This window comes from Nomascus leucogenys, chromosome 19 (genome assembly GCF_006542625.1).
Source record: "Nomascus leucogenys isolate Asia chromosome 19, Asia_NLE_v1, whole genome shotgun sequence".
NCBI classification, from domain to species: domain Eukaryota; kingdom Metazoa; phylum Chordata; class Mammalia; order Primates; family Hylobatidae; genus Nomascus; species Nomascus leucogenys.
This window is the reverse complement of record NC_044399.1, coordinates 26,902,550-26,920,364: the sequence shown is the minus strand read 5'-3', so window position 1 is coordinate 26,920,364 and position 17,815 is coordinate 26,902,550. Positions and strand designations below refer to the sequence as shown.

General features: G+C 50.1%; 2 protein-coding genes across 11 annotated transcripts; one reads left to right on the top strand and one right to left on the bottom strand.

Moving 5' to 3' along the window:
* Window positions 1–87: 87 nt before the first annotated feature.
* On the bottom strand, window positions 88–6,772 carry SNX17 (sorting nexin 17). Of its 2 annotated transcripts, none has more exons than XM_030799529.1 (15): window positions 6,472–6,772; window positions 5,940–6,014; window positions 4,535–4,652; window positions 3,966–4,030; window positions 3,303–3,413; window positions 3,099–3,189; window positions 2,844–2,931; window positions 2,520–2,589; window positions 2,126–2,218; window positions 1,497–1,709; window positions 1,246–1,371; window positions 1,029–1,106; window positions 825–899; window positions 692–733; window positions 88–606 (listed from the first exon to the last, which is right to left on the bottom strand). In XM_030799529.1, exons 1-15 carry the CDS (start codon window positions 6,532–6,534, stop codon window positions 493–495), a joined length of 1,422 nt encoding a protein of 473 aa, XP_030655389.1. In that variant the 5' UTR covers window positions 6,535–6,772; the 3' UTR covers window positions 88–492. The 2 variants fall into 2 exon arrangements, with proteins under 2 accessions (XP_030655389.1, XP_003270697.2); XM_003270649.4 differs by having other exon boundaries at window positions 1,506–1,709.
* Window positions 6,773–6,802: 30 nt separating this feature from the next.
* On the top strand, window positions 6,803–12,842 carry EIF2B4 (eukaryotic translation initiation factor 2B subunit delta). 9 transcript variants are annotated; one of them, XM_030799520.1, is made up of 13 exons: window positions 6,803–6,999; window positions 7,364–7,407; window positions 7,734–7,869; window positions 8,066–8,272; window positions 8,550–8,629; window positions 8,800–8,891; window positions 9,125–9,239; window positions 9,442–9,518; window positions 9,705–9,807; window positions 10,061–10,188; window positions 10,326–10,503; window positions 12,295–12,475; window positions 12,595–12,842. In XM_030799520.1, exons 1-13 carry the CDS (start codon window positions 6,969–6,971, stop codon window positions 12,792–12,794), a joined length of 1,572 nt encoding a protein of 523 aa, XP_030655380.1. In that variant the 5' UTR covers window positions 6,803–6,968; the 3' UTR covers window positions 12,795–12,842. The 9 variants fall into 9 exon arrangements, with proteins under 9 accessions (XP_030655380.1, XP_030655382.1, XP_030655384.1 ...); XM_030799524.1 differs by having other exon boundaries at window positions 6,826–6,999; window positions 9,151–9,239; XM_030799521.1 differs by having other exon boundaries at window positions 6,832–6,999; window positions 8,069–8,272.
* Window positions 12,843–17,815: the final 4,973 nt, after the last annotated feature.

The following is a 17,815-nucleotide window of genomic DNA, read 5'->3' as shown; positions in this document are numbered from 1 at the left end:
GGCAATGGCAGGCAATTTGGCCTTACCCTTAGCATAGTAGTCCATGCTGTGATGGGGGAAGCAGGGGCAGTGAGAGGGAACCAGAGGTAGGCAGCAGTCAGGCTGAGTTTAATGATGGGTAACTGGGCCAGACCAGAGACCTCTGCCCATCCCCTTGGCCTTTGGCCCATGGCCCCAAGAAGCCAGAAGCGGCCCAGAGGGAGCTATAGTTCCTCCCCAAGGCAGGCAGCCATGGTCCCTTAGACTTTGTGCAAAATACTAAATGCTAATTTGGCATCGAGGGCCAGCTCTGAAAAGAGAGGGGGCAATCCTCTGTGCAGCCAGCCCAGGGGACAAGGAAAGGTAGGTTATGAGGCCCCTGGCCAAGAGAAAGGGGGAAGGTAGAAAGGAAGAAGGAAAAGACCCCTCCGCCCCTAGCATGGGGGACACAGGCACAGGGCAAGTTTCTGTAAATTCCTCTGGGGTAGAGGGCAGACATCCAAGCAGTGGAGATTACAGATCCTCATCTCCAATGCCCTCGAAGGCGAAATTGCCGTGGACATCACTGGCACTGGCATCTGTGCTGGGACTGCCAATTCCCCGCAAGCTCACAGCACTCAGCTTACTCTGTAACAAAGGCAGGGTGGGGTCAGAGATCTTGGGCGTGCAAGATCCCCCAACAAACAGCAACCTCACCAACCCTGGAACTCACTGAGAGTTTGACCATAGACTCCCGGGTGGCATCAGGTGATTCCTGGGGAAAAAGAGGCAGACGTGTCAGAAACTCACTAGGAGAGGTGAGGCAGGGCTGAGAGCCAGGGTTCTGACCAGGAGGTAATACTTACAAGCAGTGGTGGGGACTTCACTGCTTGCTGGCTGTCTGAGCGTCTCAGAGTGCCCCCCACCCGCCGGCGCAGCATCTGGGGACAGATACAAGGTGCCGGTGAGGGCAGGATCACTTCCCCTCTCTCTCAAGAGAAGCCTCACATCTAGGACAAAAGGCAAGGGGAGCACACCTGCTCACTGCTCAGTCCACACTTGCTGCCTACCTTTCTGATACTGCCGCCAGATTTCTTCACCATCAGTTCATCAACCATGGACTGCAAGCAGATGCTCATCATGATAGCCTGAGGGCAAGAAGAGTGTCCAGCTTGATGAGAGTGGTCACTCTGAGCCCAGCACCACTAATGGCTCCCATATGGGGTACTGGAAACTCTACACTTTTATCTAAGGTGCTCCACAGGAGGCCTGAGGGTAGGTTCACACCTGAGGACTAGTGATGGTGACCCACTGTAGCCGGTCCTTGCTCATGAGGTATTCAAAAGCCAGTTCCAGGCGCACCTCACCCCGGCCCCGGCCTGGGCTGCTTGTGCTTCCACTGGGCAATGGCACCTGGGACAGGAAGGGGAATTCAGTTGAGTTCACTCTGACCAACCTGTCTGGCTCCCTGACCCACTGCAGCCCAAACCTAAGCTCAAGGCTTGCCAGGCCCCCAACCCAGGCCTCCCCCTCCTAACCTGACTCACAGAGGAGGTGACCCGCCAGCATCGCATGCGGGTGACCCGGAAGGAGCCTTCTCGGAGTTGCTGGCCAGGCAGGCGGAGCTGCAGGCTGAGCTCACTGTTGCCCGCGCTCACCACCACAGGACAGTCCTTTTCTGGGAAGTCAGCCACACAGGCATCAAAGCACAGGTAGCCATAGTGCCGCAGCGTCTGGGCCAGTCTCAGGAACTGAAAAATGGTCATCACATGGGGGTAGATTAGGAGGGGGAATGGGGCAGCTCAGAAAAAGCAACCCCAGCCGGGCGCGGTGGCTCACGCCTGTAATCCCAGCACTTTAGGAGGCAGAGGCAGGCGGATCACAAGGTCAGGAGATCAAGACCATCCTGGCTAACATGGTGAAACCCTGTCTCTACCAAAAATACAAAAAATTAGCTGGGCGTCGTGGCGGGCGCCTGTAGTCCCAGTTCCTCGGGAGGCTGAGGCGGGAGAATGGCGTGAACCCGGCAGGCAGGGCTTGCAGTGAGCCTAGATCCCACCACTGCACTCCAACCTGGGCGACAGAGCAAGACTCCATGTCTTAAAAAAAAACAAAACAAGAAAAAGCAAGCCCTTGGAGGAAGACAGAGAGAGGAGGCAGGGCTCACCTCCTTCTTGGAGACTTTCTCTTGCAGAGATTTGAGTTGCCGGTGCTGTTCCTTGGTGACCAAGATCCACCCACGCTCAATATCTGATACCGTCTATAGTAGAGACAGGGGCAGGCAGTAGGAGGTCCCAGTCAGCAATCCAAGGAAAGTGTCTACCATTACCTCTGTCCAGCCTGACCCCTAGCCCCATACTTGAGCGACCTCTTTGCAGTAAGTCCTTGATCTTGTCAGCTTAATAAAAGTAGGGAGAGTAGATACTGTGCCAGCAGCACTGATAGTATTCTGGGAACTTCCCCACAAACTGGGAACAAAGACACGACAGCAGTTTTCTCGGGCGAGTGAGTCACTAGTTATTTTCTTCAGGGGAAGGGTTCTGAGGCAGCTCCAAGCTCACCTGAGCATAAAGCAGGTTCAGGCCAACCCGGTTCTCCATGACATCGTCATCATAGGCAGAGTCCCAATAACTGTGAGGCCAAGGGGTGGAAAGGGGTAATGGGGCTAAGCTGGGGTGAGGCAAGAGGTAGAATGGAAAACGGGCAAAACAGGGGCAATCTGGAACTATCAGGGGCTAATGGTATAGTGGGAGGAAGCTTGGTAGGCCTGGCAGAAACACCCAGCACTGCACCCCTTGTCCAGATTATTCTGTCTCAGTATGTGACCCAATAATCCAATCCAGCACAGCACCTCCCACCCCGCCCCTTCCAGGCCCAGCCCTGACCTCTTCCTTAGCACAATCTTATACTCTTGACTCCGAAGGCTGGTGACAGACACATAAGGCAGCTCAAACTCTTGCAATTTCCGTACAACTATGGATTTAAAAAATAAAGGAAAATGTAGTGAGATTTAAAGGAAGGGAAATCAAGAAAGAAGTGCCCTGAGGCAATGTTCATTCTGGGGATGGGCGTGGGGAGCTAGAGGGGCTGCAAACTCACTACTGAAGTACAAGGAAGCAGTCAAGTCCAGAGAAACTCACAAGAAAAGGCTCCATCCTCTTTTTCTCGAACTAAGAATAGACTAAAGTATCCAATCAAGTCATCTGGAAGATCCAGCTTTGCGGCTACAGCCTGGGGATAGGGACAAAAGTACAGCTCATCATACTGGCTGGTTCCAGTCATTCTCTAAGCCCAGGACCCTGGGATGCATGGGGAGAAGGGGCAGTGCTGAACAAGTGCCTCACCTCCAGGACATCCTCAGTCTGATCTGAAGTTAGCACGCTGACCAGAACTTTCTGCCCGTTGCTGAGCAGCACTTCCAAGGACACTTCCTCTGTGGGGACCTGCTGTGTCTCCTGTTGTGAGCACACATGGGGATGGGAGGCACTGCCTTGTCCCTTGCCTTGACCTATGCCCAACTCTATTTCTAGGTCCCTTGTGTGTCTTTATTCTCAGCTGCTTAAATATAGGCTGGGATTTCTTTGATTTCATAGGAATAGAAGAAGTTCCATTCCATTAAAAAAGATGACTCCTCTGTTATCAAGATGACATGGCCTGGCCGGGTGTGGTGGCTCACGCCTGTAATCCCAGCACTTTGGGAGGCCAAGGCGGGTGGATCACCTGAGGTCAGGAGTTTGAGACCAGCCAGGCCAACACGGCAAAACCCTGTCTCCACTAAAAATACAAAAATTAGCCAGACATGGTGGCAGGCGCCTGTAATTCTAGCTACTTGGGAGGCTGAGGCAGGAGAATCACTTGAATCCGGGAGGTGGAGATTGCAGTGAGCTGAGATTGCACCACTGCACTCCAGCCTGTGCAAAAGAGCGAGACTCCGTCTCAAAAAAATAAAAGACATGACCTTCCAGCAAGGTCCTTTCCTTAAATCTTGGTCCCACCCAAAGCCCTACCTGTTGTGCCCGACGCAGGAAACTGTTGAAGGTCTCGCTGCTCCCAAGCAATGGGTCTTGCCGAACTATGAGGACAAAAGAACATTATTACAGGAACTTAGCACTCACTCTCGGCTCCCCAGTCCTCCTCAGTAGGTTCCCCCGACCCCATTTCCTGGGCTGATGGTGGCCTGCCACATCCCCCAGCTGGCCTCACCTCACTCACTGTTTGCATAAATTCTTCACCTGCCCCACCCTTGGCTGCCATCTAGGTGAGTCCAGTCTATAGAACTAGGGAAATAACAATGATGTTAACCTAAAGCACATCAGATACAAATTAAGTTCTCTCCACTGATATTAAGACTAGTGTTATACTACTATTTCTCATAGATGTTAGTGCCCAAATTGTTTTGCTAGTACACAGAGTTACACATCCTCGTAGACTATTTACTTTGCTAATTGCATAACAGATCAAACAAGAGCCTTCCTAGATCTAGAAATTAAATCAGGCCCTTCGACAGAACCACCTGTTTTTAAGTCTCTCCCCATAGTCCTCAATATAGTCAACCTAGTTTCCTGCAACCACTCACCAGCTTGCATGTACTTCTCTAACTGCTCTCTCCTCTGTTCTACCTCAGCAGGAGTCAGAGAGAAAAGCTTCTTTGGGGGGAATGCAGGAAGCACATTGGCCCCATACTCCTTCCGAAGCTATTTAGAGAAAGAGATACAACCCTTCACATAAACACAGAAAATGAGAGGAGGCAATCTACACATGCTCATAATGTTCTCTTGGGTGCCCCTCCCTTCCCTCAGTCCCTGTTCCCCTGTCTACCCTGGTCATCTGAGAAACAATTCCTTTGACAGCAGTAGCATCTCAAGGGAGCTGTCCTAGATATAAGTTGTTCTCTATCTTACTGTGTACAAGTCAGCCCCTCCACAGTATGGGGAGGATTTGCACTGGGCCAAGACCTATAGGGAGCCCCTTGACCACCTAGCAAGACTGTTCACTGAACCCTCAAAGGAAGGAAAGGGCTTTATAAAGTGCACAGTTAATAGCTAGGTCTGTTCACAAAATATCTTAGGACTTAAAGGGACTTTGCAGATCAAAGAGTCCATCTTTCAGTTGTAGAAACTGAGGCCCAAAGAAATCAGGTAACGGCCGGGTACCGTGGCTCATGCCTGTAATCCCAGCATTTTGGGAGGCCAAGGTGGGTGGATCACCTGAGGTCAGGAGTTTGAGACCAGCCTGGCCAACATAGTGAAACCCGTCTTTACTAAAAATACAAAAATTAGCCGGGTGTGGCGGCAGCCGCCTGTAATCCCAGCTACTCAGGAGGCTGAGGAAGGACAATCGCTTGAACCCAGGAGGCAGAGGTTGCAGTGAGCCGAGATCGTGCCACTGCACTCCAGCCTGGGCAACAAGAAACTCCGTCCCAAAAAAAGAAATCAGGTAACTTGCTCAGGGTTGCACAACTAATTATCAGTGGAGCTCTACTGAATTAAATAGAGTTTATGATCTGGTAAGGAAGGAGGAGAAACATTGCATCACAGATACATAACGATAATTGGCACAGCTAAACACACTGAAATGAGCCGAAGAACACAAAAGGAAATCAGTGAATCGTTTGTATAGGCAGGGAAAAGAATTTCAAGTTGCCGCTCAGATGACAGAAGGAATGTGCTTTGACAGCCTGGGTGGAGGTGGTGGGGGGGGAGGGGTTGGTTTGTCCATGCAGGGGTAAAGGCTACTAGAGCAGTAAGACTGGACAGAGAACCAGAATATAAGAACAGCAAGGAGCAGTTGTTGCGCGGACATTAAGCTTCTTAGGGAGTTCCCGGAAATGTCAGACAAGATAAACCAGGACCCTCCCCTGTGGCAGTGATTAAAGGGGAACTACAGCCTACGGGAACAAGAAGAGCGGGTAAAGGGAGACACTGATGTCCACGTGTAGGGAAGGGCTTGAAGCTGTCTGAAGGCAGGGGTGCTAGTCCCACCTGCTCGTGCAGCCCCAGGAGCTGGCTGTAGCGCACCCGACAGTGCAGGACTCCATTCACGTGAATGTTATAGGCCTGAGGACACAAAAGTAGTCAAGCATTTTAGGGTTGCGGTCTGCACAACCCCCCTGAGAACCCTGGCCGGAAGTTGCCTGGCAACTCGCCGGAGTAACGCGCTAATCTCCCGAGGGTTAGTTCGCTTGTTTTCGCCAGGGCCAGGTCCCAAAGCTGAAGAGCCAGTCCGGGGGAAATTCGGACGCTTGTGTTGCAGTCTCCCTGCCCAAGAGGCCAGTGACGCCCACCAGGGCAGCTGCGGCCTAGCTCAGAGAGGCGACCCGGCCTAAGGGCCTACAGGAACTCGGGCGACCACTGCACGAATCACACACACGAGATAAGCTCCCAGAGAGGCCGTCGGGAGTCGGCGGCCCAGGACCAGGCCCGAAGGGTGGCGGTCAGGTCTCAGAGGCCGCTCCGAGACGGCTCGGGCCCGTTATCCCCGCCCCTGCCCGGCCCGGCTCCGGCCGCTCCTCACCACGTAGGCGGAGCCGCCGCTGTCCCCGCTGCGGGACTCGGTTTCGGGAATGGAAAAGTGCATGTTCCCTACGGCACGGCACGGCACGGCCGGGCTCCGGACTGTGAGGGCCGCAGCGGCTCTGCACGCTCCCCCTCCGCTGCTCAGCGAGTCCCCGCAGCCTCACTCGCCATTTTGGGAGCCCTGCGATCCGATGTGGGAAGGCGGTGGGACGTCGGTTCTGGGACGCAATCGCCTGGGCATACTGGGAACTGTAGTCTAAAGGGCAAGAGCCGCCTGTCCGGACAGGGAGCCCAAAGTGGACTTGGCCCTCATTGCAACCCGTAGTGCGGGGCGGGGCCCCAGGGCCCGTCGGAAATTGTAGTCCGATCGGGGCTGCGCGCTTCGCTTCTGCGGCTCAGCCTCCAGTCCAGGTGGCGCTGTGGACTCTGCAGCCGCGGAGCCAGGCAGCGGGGCGGCTTCGTGACCACGGCGGGCGGAGCCTAGGACTGAGGGCGATGGCTGCTGTGGCCGTGGCTGTTCGCGAGGGTGAGTGAAAAGCCGGGCCTGCCTACCGGTACGCGGGGCCGACGAACTCCGGACAGCTAGTGCCGGGCCCTGACCCCTTTTGGGCCCCGCCGCTCCGTTCCACTGCCACGCTGGGCTCCGGTCTACACAGTCTCGAGCGCAGTCCCGCGCCGCGCACCGGCTGGTTGCTGTGAGGAGGGTCGGTGACCCCTCCTTTCCTTTGATCCGCCGCGCAGTGCGTCCCCACGCGGATCCCTGGCTCGCCCCGCGCCTGCCGGCGGAGCCGTGGTCATGCCAACCCAGCAGCCGGCTGCGCCGAGTACTAGTGCCCCCAAACCCTCTCGGAGTCTCTCTGGCTCACTTTGTGCCCTGTTTTCTGATGCAGACTCGGGATCCGGGATGAAGGCGGAGCTTCCCCCTGGGCCTGGGGTAAGTGAGGCTTCCCTCCCAAGCCGCCTGCCAAGCGCTACGCAGGAGGCTGTGCCAGCTTTATTCCGCCCCAGCTCCCATCCCGTGTCGGTTTATTTCTCAGTAAAGCCAGGAGATTTTACAGAGGTCTTGCAACCCTAGCGATAGATGATTCTGTCCCTGGAGGAGAAACGTCAGTCTCTGTGGATGTAAGCTTGTAACAGGTAGCTTGTGGAAGTTAGGACGAACTAGGGATTTAACCGTGTGGAAATCTTGTAAGCATCCAATAGTGTTTGTTCCCCGTTGGAATTGTTGGGGAAGAGCAGTATCCTATGTCTGTGTCTCAGGCAGTGGGGAGGGAAATGACCAAAGAAGAGAAGCTGCAGCTTCGGAAGGAAAAGAAACAGCAGAAGAAGAAACGGAAGGAAGAAAAGGGGGCAGAACCAGAAACTGGCTCTGCTGTATCTGCAGCCCAATGTCAAGGTGCGGGGTCTCTTTTAAAGGGCCGGGGTGTGGAGCTGGTAGAGGGATGTGGTGGGAGAGAGAAGGGAGAGACAGGACAAAGTTGATTTGAGCGTGTGTAAAGCAAAGAGGTTTACAAGGAGAGAAGCTAGTTTTAGCTGGGGCACGGATATCACCTGCCTGCAGCTTGGGCATTTTTTTTTTTAAATGCTTTTAGTAGGCCCAACCAGAGAACTGCCAGAATCGGGCATTCAGTTGGGCACTGCTGGAGAGAAAGTTCCAGCTGGTCGGAGTAAGGCCGAACTTCGGGCTGAGCGTCGAGCCAAGCAGGAGGCTGAGCGGGCCCTGAAACAGGCAAGAAAAGGGGAACAAGGAGGACCACCTCCTAAGGCCAGCCCCAGCACAGCTGGAGAAACCCCCTCAGGTATCTTCCCTTCATTTTAAGACCTCCCTTACTCCTAATTCTAATGCCAGCTCAGGCTGCCCTATAGTAAAACAGCTCTCCCCTCCCGTTCTCACCTTGGGACCCAGAGTTCTGAATTGTTCCTGCAACCCCATCATCCTATCCCTATTTCCTTTTCTACCCTATTCTCTCGTTTTCTCCACCTCATCCTGCTTTTCTTGATGCCCCTTATACCCTAAGAGCAAATTACACATTTCAAGACCTACAGTGTCCTGAAAACATGATCATTATCTTTCAGGAGTGAAGCGTCTCCCTGAGTACCCTCAGGTTGATGACCTACTTCTGAGAAGGCTTGTTAAAAAACCAGAGCGTCAACAGGTAGGAAGTGGGTTTGGTGCCTGGCTAGAAAGAGCCTAGGGAAATGGACTGGAGGGAGGAAAGGTGATGGGTGCTTGGGTCAGAGTAGTCTTACTGTTCACTTCCTTTCCAGCTTTATCCCATCATTTTTAAACTCTGGGCCATTGGTCCTGTTCCCTTGTTTTGTCAAGGTTCCTACACGAAAGGATTATGGATCCAAAGTCAGTCTCTTCTCTCACCTACCCCAGTACAGCAGACAAAACTCTCTGACCCAGTTTATGAGGTAGGATCCTATGAAATTGTCATAACTTTTGAGTCTGAGGAGTTTTAGTAACTCAGTATTGAAAGTGTCTAGTAATCTGAGATGGACTCTGTAGGAAAAAGTATGAACCCAAGGCAGAACTGTAGAGGAAGTGGGGAAATCTGCTAGTGAAGGGAGTTCCTTTTCATCAGGGGCAGGTGGGCAGTAGATGCTCAAGCTCCCTTTCAAAGTATGTGACACCGCCATCCCATCAGCATCCCATCCTCTGTGATCCACCCAGCCATGGTGCGACTCGGCCTGCAGTACTCCCAGGGCCTGGTCAGTGGCTCCAATGCCCGGTGTATTGCCCTGCTTCGTGCCTTGCAGCAGGTATGTCCCATCCTGTTCTCTCTTATGATCCAACCCCACCTCCCCCAACACTACCCCAGCTTCTGTCACCCAAGGTCATCTCTGGAGGACAGAGGGAATACTCCTACCCTCAGAACATTTTCCTCAGTGGAGCTTACCCCCAGCCCCCGTTCAGAGATCTTTATTAAGGGGCATTTTGCAGATCACCTTGTGTACCCTATAGGTGATTCAGGATTACACAACACCGCCCAATGAAGAACTCTCCAGGGATCTAGTGAATAAACTAAAACCCTACATGAGGTAGGGACAACACTATAAGTCCACTCCCACCTCGCCCAATCTTTGTCTTGTACTCTTTTTCCTGCTTTTCTATCTCTCTTTTCATTTTGTGTTCTATTTTCTTTTAAAAGACTTTTTTTTTAAATGTGAAAGCTCTGTAAGTTGTGAAGAGTTGCACAGATACAAGGTATTGCTGTTGTATTATAGCTTCCTGACTCAGTGCCGTCCCCTGTCAGCGAGCATGCACAACGCCATCAAGTTCCTTAACAAGGAAATCACCAGTGTGGGCAGTTCCAAGCGGGAAGAGGAGGTGATGAGTATGAGAAATAAGGAAGGCATGCACCTGTGGGTAAAATTAAGAAACATGTTAAAAACTCCCGGGAAGGTCATCATAAGCCTTTTTTTGCCCTAGTCAAGGGTTAAGGAAGGGTTTGTCCATTCTGAGTTATGCCATCTCTGGGCCCTCTATAGGCTTGTCATCATACATATTCAAGCACCTGGCATGATCATCAGAGAGCTAAAAGCGTCCATTTCTTGTTCACTAAAGATTTTACTCCATTTAGGCCAAGTCAGAACTTCGAGCAGCCATTGATCGGTATGTGCAAGAGAAGATTGTGCTTGCAGCTCAGGCAATTTCACGCTTTGCTTACCAGAAGATCAGTAATGGAGATGTGATCCTGGTATATGGATGGTATGGTCCAGACCCTGTGACTGAGCAGATTGGGAGTTGGAATGATCTGAAGAAGGGACTACCCACTTGCCTTTGGGAATAAGTTAGTCATCAGTTACTGACATTTATAACTGAATCCTCCTCTTCATTCACTCTAGCTCATCTCTGGTATCACGAATTCTTCAGGAGGCTTGGACAGAGGGCCGGCGGTTTCGGGTGGTAGTGGTGGACAGCCGGCCATGGCTGGAAGGAAGGCACACACTACGTTCTCTAGTCCATGCTGGTGTCCCAGCCTCCTACCTGCTGATTCCTGCAGCCTCCTATGTGCTCCCAGAGGTGAGTACAGAGGAAAAGGACTCCAAAGTTGGCAGTAAAAAGGTGCAGTAGTATAGACATAATCTCACCTTCCCAAAGTTACAGTTTTGTTTTTGTTTTGAGATAAGGATGGAGTGCAGTGGCGTGATCACAGCTCATTGCAGTCTTGACCTCCTGGGCTCAGGTGATCTTCCCAACTCCGCCTCTGAGTAGCTGGGACTACTGGTGTGTGCCACCATGGCCAGCTAGTTTTTTATTTTTCTTGTAGAGATGGGATATCGCTACGTTGCCCAGGCTGGAACTCCTGGGCTTAAGCAGTTCCCCGTCTCGGCCTCCCAAAGTACTGGGATTATAGGCATGAGCCACTGTGCCCAGCCACAATTTTTTTTTTTTTTTTTGAGACAGAGTCTCGCTCTGTTGCCCAGGCTGGAGTGCAGTGGCGCAGTCTCGGCTCACTGCAAGCTCCGCCACCCAGGTTCACGCCATTCTTCTGCCTCAGCCTCTCCGAGTAGCTGGGACTACAGGCGCCCGCCACCACGCCCGGCTAATTTTTTGTATCACAATTATTTAAAAATATTAGAATTATATAGCCCTGGCTTGGCGCCATGGCTCACGTCTGCAATCTCAGCACTTTGGGGTCCAAGGCAGGAGGATCACTTGAGCCCAGGAGTTCAAGACCAGCCTGCTCAACATAATGAGACCCTGTCTATACACACACACACACACACACACACACACACACACACACACGGCTACAGTGAGCTGTGATTGCACCACTGCACTCCAGCTTGGGCAACAGAGTGAGACCCTGTGTCAAAAAAAAATAATTATATAGCCCTGTTTATATTTAATTGGAAAAACACTCACAGTATATTATAGCAGTCTAGCTATTGCAAAAACATTACATTAAACTAGCAACCAGGAAGAGGGAACAAGACAAAAGTAACTTCAAAGTTTAGTTTTCCTGTGGGAGATTTGGTGGGTCAGTGGTCAGGTGTTTTCACAGAAGAAAAGCCATCATTAAGATTTATTAGGCCGGGCACGGTGGCTCAAGTCTGTAATCCCAGTACTTTGGGAGGCCAAGGCAGGTGGATCACCAGGTCAGGAGTTTGCAGTCATCCTGGCTAACACAGTGAAACCCCGTCTCTACTAAAAATACCAAAAATTAGCCAGGCATGGTGGCGGGCGCCTGTAGTCCCAGCTACTCGGAGAGGCTGAGGCAGGAGAATGTCGTGAACCCGGGAGGCGGAGCTTGCAGTGAGCTGAGATCACGCCACTGCACTCCAGCCTGGGCAACAGAGCGAGACTCCGTCTCAAGAAAAAAAAAAAAAAGGATTTATTAATTGCCGGACTCAGTGGTTCACGCCTGTTATCCTAGCACTTTGGGAGGCTGAGACAGGCAGATCACCTGAGGTTGGGAGTTCGAGACCAGCCTGACCAACGTGGAGAAACCCCGTCTCTACTAAAAATATAAAAATACAACAAATCAGCTGGGCGTGGTGGTGCATGCCTGTAATCCCAGCTACTCAAGAGGCTGAGGCAGGAGAATCACTTGAACCCAGGAGGCGGAGGTTGTGGTGAGCTGAGATCACGCCATTGCACTTCAGCCTGGGTAACGAGAGCAAAACTTCGTCTCAAAAAAAAAAAAAAAAAAATTTATTACTTGTCGCTTTGTTTTTGTTTCTTTCCCTTTTCACAGGTGTTGAGGTTTATTACTTGTCTTAATGTTGCTGTCCTATAAGTAGGGGACCTTATTCTGCATTGATACAACAATGACATTTTTTTCTTCCCCTTCTCCTGTGAAACAAACAGGTTTCCAAGGTGCTATTGGGAGCTCATGCACTCTTGGCCAACGGGTCTGTGATGTCACGGGTAGGGACAGCACAGTTAGCCCTGGTGGCTCGAGCCCATAACGTACCAGTACTGGTTTGCTGTGAAACATACAAGTTCTGTGAGCGTGTACAGACTGATGCCTTTGTCTCTAATGAGCTAGGTAAGGAGGGCAAAAGAGAAGCCTGCAGCTACCTGTGAAGACTTGAGAGGGAGGGAGAGGGGTGGATAAACTAGGACTTCTTTTCTGAAAGAACATAATGGGTACACCTTCCATTGCAGATGACCCTGATGATCTGCAGTGTAAGCGGGGAGAACATGTCACGCTGGCTAACTGGCAGAACCACGCATCCCTGCGGTTGTTGAATCTAGTCTATGATGTGACTCCCCCAGAGCTTGTGGACCTGGTAATCACGGAGCTGGGGATGATCCCTTGCAGTTCTGTACCTGTTGTTCTACGAGTCAAGAGCAGTGACCAGTGAGGGGGAAAACACAGGGTTAATAAATGCCATACTCCCTACCCTCAGCAACTCTGCTGCCTTTGTTTCTCTTTTAGCATCTCCACCACTTAAGTTAGGAGTCCAGACTCCACAACCCCTTTTATCACCTGCTACTAACCTCAGACCTTTGTGAAGACCTGCTCAGGTAACTAGTTCCATGCCAGTGCATTGGGGCTAACCTGAAGACCCGTATAAAGAACCAAAACTACCCAAATCAATCATTCACTGAGCATCTACATGCCAGACACTAAACTGGGTATGAGGAGGAATATGAAAACAAATAGTCCTGGGCTGAGTGCAGTGACTCATTCCTATAATCTCAGCATTTTGGGAGGCTAAGGCAGGAGGATTATTTGAGCCCAGAGGTTTGAGACCAGCCTGGGCAACATGGCAATCCGGTCTCTACAAAAAATAAAAATTAGCTGGGCATGGTTGTGCTCATCTGTTGTCCCAGCTACTCAGGAGGCTGAAGCTGGAGGATTGCTTGAGCCCAGGAGGTAGAGGCTGCAGTAAGCCATGATTGTGCCACTGCAGTCGTCCAGCCTGGGTGACAGAGTGAGACCCTTGTCTCAAAAAAGAGTCCTAACCTTATAAATTAGCATTTGTTGAATACTTTTTGTGTGTCAGAAACTGTTCTGAACCCTTTCCTACCCATTTAGGAAGATTAATACAACTATGAAGGCTGGGTGCGGTGGCTCATGCCTGTAATCCTAGCACCTTGGGAGGCCAAGGCAGGCAGATCACCTGAGGTCAGGAGTTTGAGACCAGCCTGGCCAATGTGATGAAACCCTGTCTCTACACTAAATACAAAAATTAGCTGGGCATGGTGGCACATGTCTGTAATCCCAGCTACTCCAGAGGCTGAGGCAGAAGAATCGCTTGAACCCAGGAGATGGAGATTGCAGTGAGCCGAGATCACACCATTGCACTCCAGCCTGGGCAACAAAGTGAGGCTCTATCTCTAAAAATAAAAATAATAATACAACTCTATGAAGTAAATGCGATTTTACAGATGAGATAATGGAAGCATAGAAAGGTTAAGTTGCTTGCCCAAGGCAACACAGCTCAGACACAGAAAGGTTAAGTTACTTACCCAAGTAACACAGAGATTAAGTTACTTGCCCTAGGTAGCACAGCTAGTCAGTAGCTAAACCAGGATGTGACCTCAGGCAGTCTGGATCTAGAGATTGTGCCCTTAACTTTTGTGCTATATTCCCTTAAGGAGTGCTTACCATGGCATAAGAAGATAGTATCTACAGTATGAGGTAACCCAGTAGTATGAACAAAAGATTGGTGAAAACTTCACAAGTCACATCTAACCTAGTCCTTGAAAGATAAGTAATTGCCCAGTTAGGGAAGAAAAGAAGAAGAAACAGCGCCGGGCGCGGTGGCTCACGCTTGTAATCCCAGCACTTTGGGAGGCCGAGGCGGGCGGATCACGAGGTCAGGAGATCGAGACCACGGTGAAACCCCGTCTCTACTAAAAATACAAAAAAATTAGCCGGGCGTGGTGGCGGGCGCCTGTAGTCCCAGCTACTCGGAGAGGCTGAGGCAGGAGAATGGCGTGAACCCGGAGGCGGAGCTTGCAGTGAGCCAAGATTGTGCCACTGCATTCCAGCCTGGGTGACAGAGCGAGACTGTCTCAAAAAAAAAAAAAAAAAGAAGAAACAGCTTGAACACAAAGAATAGGCATTAAAGTGAGTGGCCAATGTAAAAGTGTCACATAGTAAAGGAAACAGCTTGAACACAAAGAATAGGCCTTCAAGTGAGTGGCCAATGTAAAAGTGTCACATAGTATAGTGAGGCTAGAACTGAGTCTTACTGTTGAGTGATCAAACTGCAAAGGTAAGTTGGGGCCAGACTGTGAGTCCAACCACTGGTTAGCTTAAAATGAAGAGTTTATCTATTGGGTATATATGTGTGTTATTGATTTTTTTTTTTTTTTTTTTTTTTTTTTTGAGACAGAGTCACTCGTCTCCCAGGCTGGAGTGCGATGGCACTATCTCAGCTCACTGCAACCTCCGCCTCCTGGGTTCAAGCAATTCTCCTGCCTCAGCCTCCCAAGTAGCTGGGATCACAGGTGCCTGCCACCACACCTAGCTAATTTTTATATTTTTAGTAGAGACGGGGTTTCACCATGTTGGTCAGGCTGGTCTTGAACTCTTGACCTCAAGCAATCCACCCGCCTTGGCCTCCCAAAGTGCTGGAATTACAGGTGTGAGCCACTGCACCCAACCATTTTATCAATTTTTTTTTTATACTTTAAGTTCTACAGTACATGTGCACAACGTGCAGGTTTGTTACATAGGTATACATATGCCATATTGGTTTTATCAAAAATTTTTAAGCAGCATAGTAAAAGTAGAACTATACAAAGAATCTCCATGACCAGATGCAACAGTTATCAAATTTGCCACATTTACTTTCTCTTTTTGTTGTTTTTCCCTTTTTTTTTTTTTTTTTTTTTTTGAGACATAGTTTCACTCTTGTTGCCCAGGCTGGAGTGCAATGGTGCAATCTTGGCTCACTGCAACCCCCGCCTCCCGGATTCAAGCGATTCTCCTGCCTCTGCCTCTTGAGTAGCTGGGATTATGGGCATGTGCCACCATACCCAGCTAATTTTGTATTTTTAGTGAGATGGGGTTTCTCCATGTTGGTCAGGCTGGTCTTGAACTCCCGACCTCAGGTGATCCTCCTGCCTCAGCGTCCCAAGGTGTTGGGATTACAGGCGTGAGCCACCACGCCCAGCCTTGTTTTTCCTTGATGAAGTTACTTTAGATAAAATCCAAGCATTATATCATTTTACTCCTTTAACTTCAATGTCTCTTAAGAAATATGGAAATTTACCATAATATCACTTATTAAATCATACTTTCTTAGTATTCAATCCATAATCAAATTTCCTTGGCTGAAAAATGACTTTACAGTTTGACTCAAGATCCAAACAAATCCACACATTACATTTGGTTACATTTCTTAAAAAGCAGTCTTCTCGGTCGGGCGCGGTGGCTCATGCCTGTAATCCCAGCACTTTGGGAGGCCGAGGCGGGCAGATCACGAGGTCAGGAAATGGAGACCATCCTGGCTAACACAGTGGAACCCCATCGCTACTAAAAATACAAAAAATTAGCTGGGCGTGGTGGTGGGCGCTTGTAGTCCCAGCTAGTCCGGAGGCTGAGGCAGGAGAATGGCGTGAACCTGGGAGGCGGAGCTTGCAGTGAGCCGGAGCTTGCAGTGAGCCGCGATCGCGCCACTGCACTCCAGCCTGGGCGACAGAGTGAGACTCTGTCTCAAAAAAAAAAAAAAAAAAAGGCCGTCGCCTCTCCCCTTTTTACATTTACATTGACATTGGCTTATAGAAGCCATGTTGATTGTCATATGAAATGTTCTGCATTCCAGATTTGACTTTGCTTTCTTATGTTGTCATTTAACTCATTCCTTATGTCCTGTATTTTTTTTTATTTGAGACGGAGTCTTGCTCTGTTGCCCAGGCTGGAGTGCAATGGCGCGATTTTGGCTCACTGCAACCTCTGCCTCCCGGGTTCAAGTGATTCTCCTGCCTCAGCCTCCCGAGTAGCTGGGACTACAGGTGTGCGTCACCACACTCAGCTAATTTTCTTTTGTATTTTTAGTAGAGACAGGGTTTCGCCACATTGTCCAGGCTGGTCTTGAACTCCTGACCTCAGATTATCTGCCCACCTTGGCCTCCCAAAGTGCTAGGATTACAGGTGTGAGCTACCACGCCTGGCCCCTAAGTCCTGTATTCCTATTCAATTTTTTGGGCAAGAATGCTTAATAAGTGGTTCTGTGTGCTTTATATTGCCTCACATCAGGAGGCGAACAATGACTGGTGGTTTCATGTTCAGTGATGAGTGGGTCCAGGCATTTTAAAGCTTCCTAAAAGCTCTTTAGGGATTTCATCCACTAGTGATTGTTGCCTGAATTATTTCATTGGGACATGCAAAATGGTGATTTTTCTATCATTCTTTGCACATTTACTAGCTGTTAATCTATAAAAAAAAAAAAAAAAAATCCTGGGCTGGGCAATGGCTCACACCCGTAATCCCAGCACGTTGGGAGGCTTAGGTGTGCGGATCACCTGAGGTCAGGAGTTCAAGACCAGCCTCGCCAACATGGTGAAACCCCCTCTCTACTAAAAAAATACAAAAATTAGCCGGGAGTGGTGGCGGGCGCCTGTAATCCCTCTACTCAGGAGGCTGAGGCACAAGAATTGCTTGAACCTGGGAGGCAGAAGTTGCAGTGAGCCAAGATCACACCACTGCACTCCAGCCTGGGCGACAGAGCGAGACTCAGTCTCAAAAAACAAACAAAACTTTCATCAGTTATTTTGAACTAGAGTTCATACTGGAAAGGCAAGATAAATGCCTTACTCTTCCTTTTTTTTTTTTTTTTTTTTTTTTGCCAATTTTCGGGAATTGGTCACTACTTTCAATGGCGTAGGATGAATAGCTGATATTTTGGCTTTTACTTTTTTTTAAAGATCATTATGAATACATGGATTTCTACATATTGAACATACTACTTAATCATCAAAATTAAACAGAGGATCAACAGGGTTGCTCTATGCTTTAGAAAGTTAACCGGGCCAGCCGGGCACGATGGCTCACGCTTGTAATCCCAGCACTTTGGGAGGCCGAGGCGGGCGAATCACGAGGTCAGGAGATCGAGACCAAGGTGAAACCCCGTCTCTACTAAAAATACAAAAAATTAGCCGGGCGTGGTGGCGGGCGCCTGTAGTCCCAGCTACTCGGAGAGGCTGAGGCAGGAGAATGGCGTGAACCCGGGAGGCGGAGCTTGCAGTGAGCCGAGATTGCGCCACTGCACTCCAGCCTCCAGTCTGGGCGACAGAGTGAGACTCCGTCTCAAAAAAAAAAAAAAAAAAAAAAAAAAGAAAGTTAACCGGGCCAGGCATGGCAACTCACACCTGTAACCCCAGCACTTTGGGAGGCATAGGCAGGAGGATCGCTTGCACTCAGTAGTGT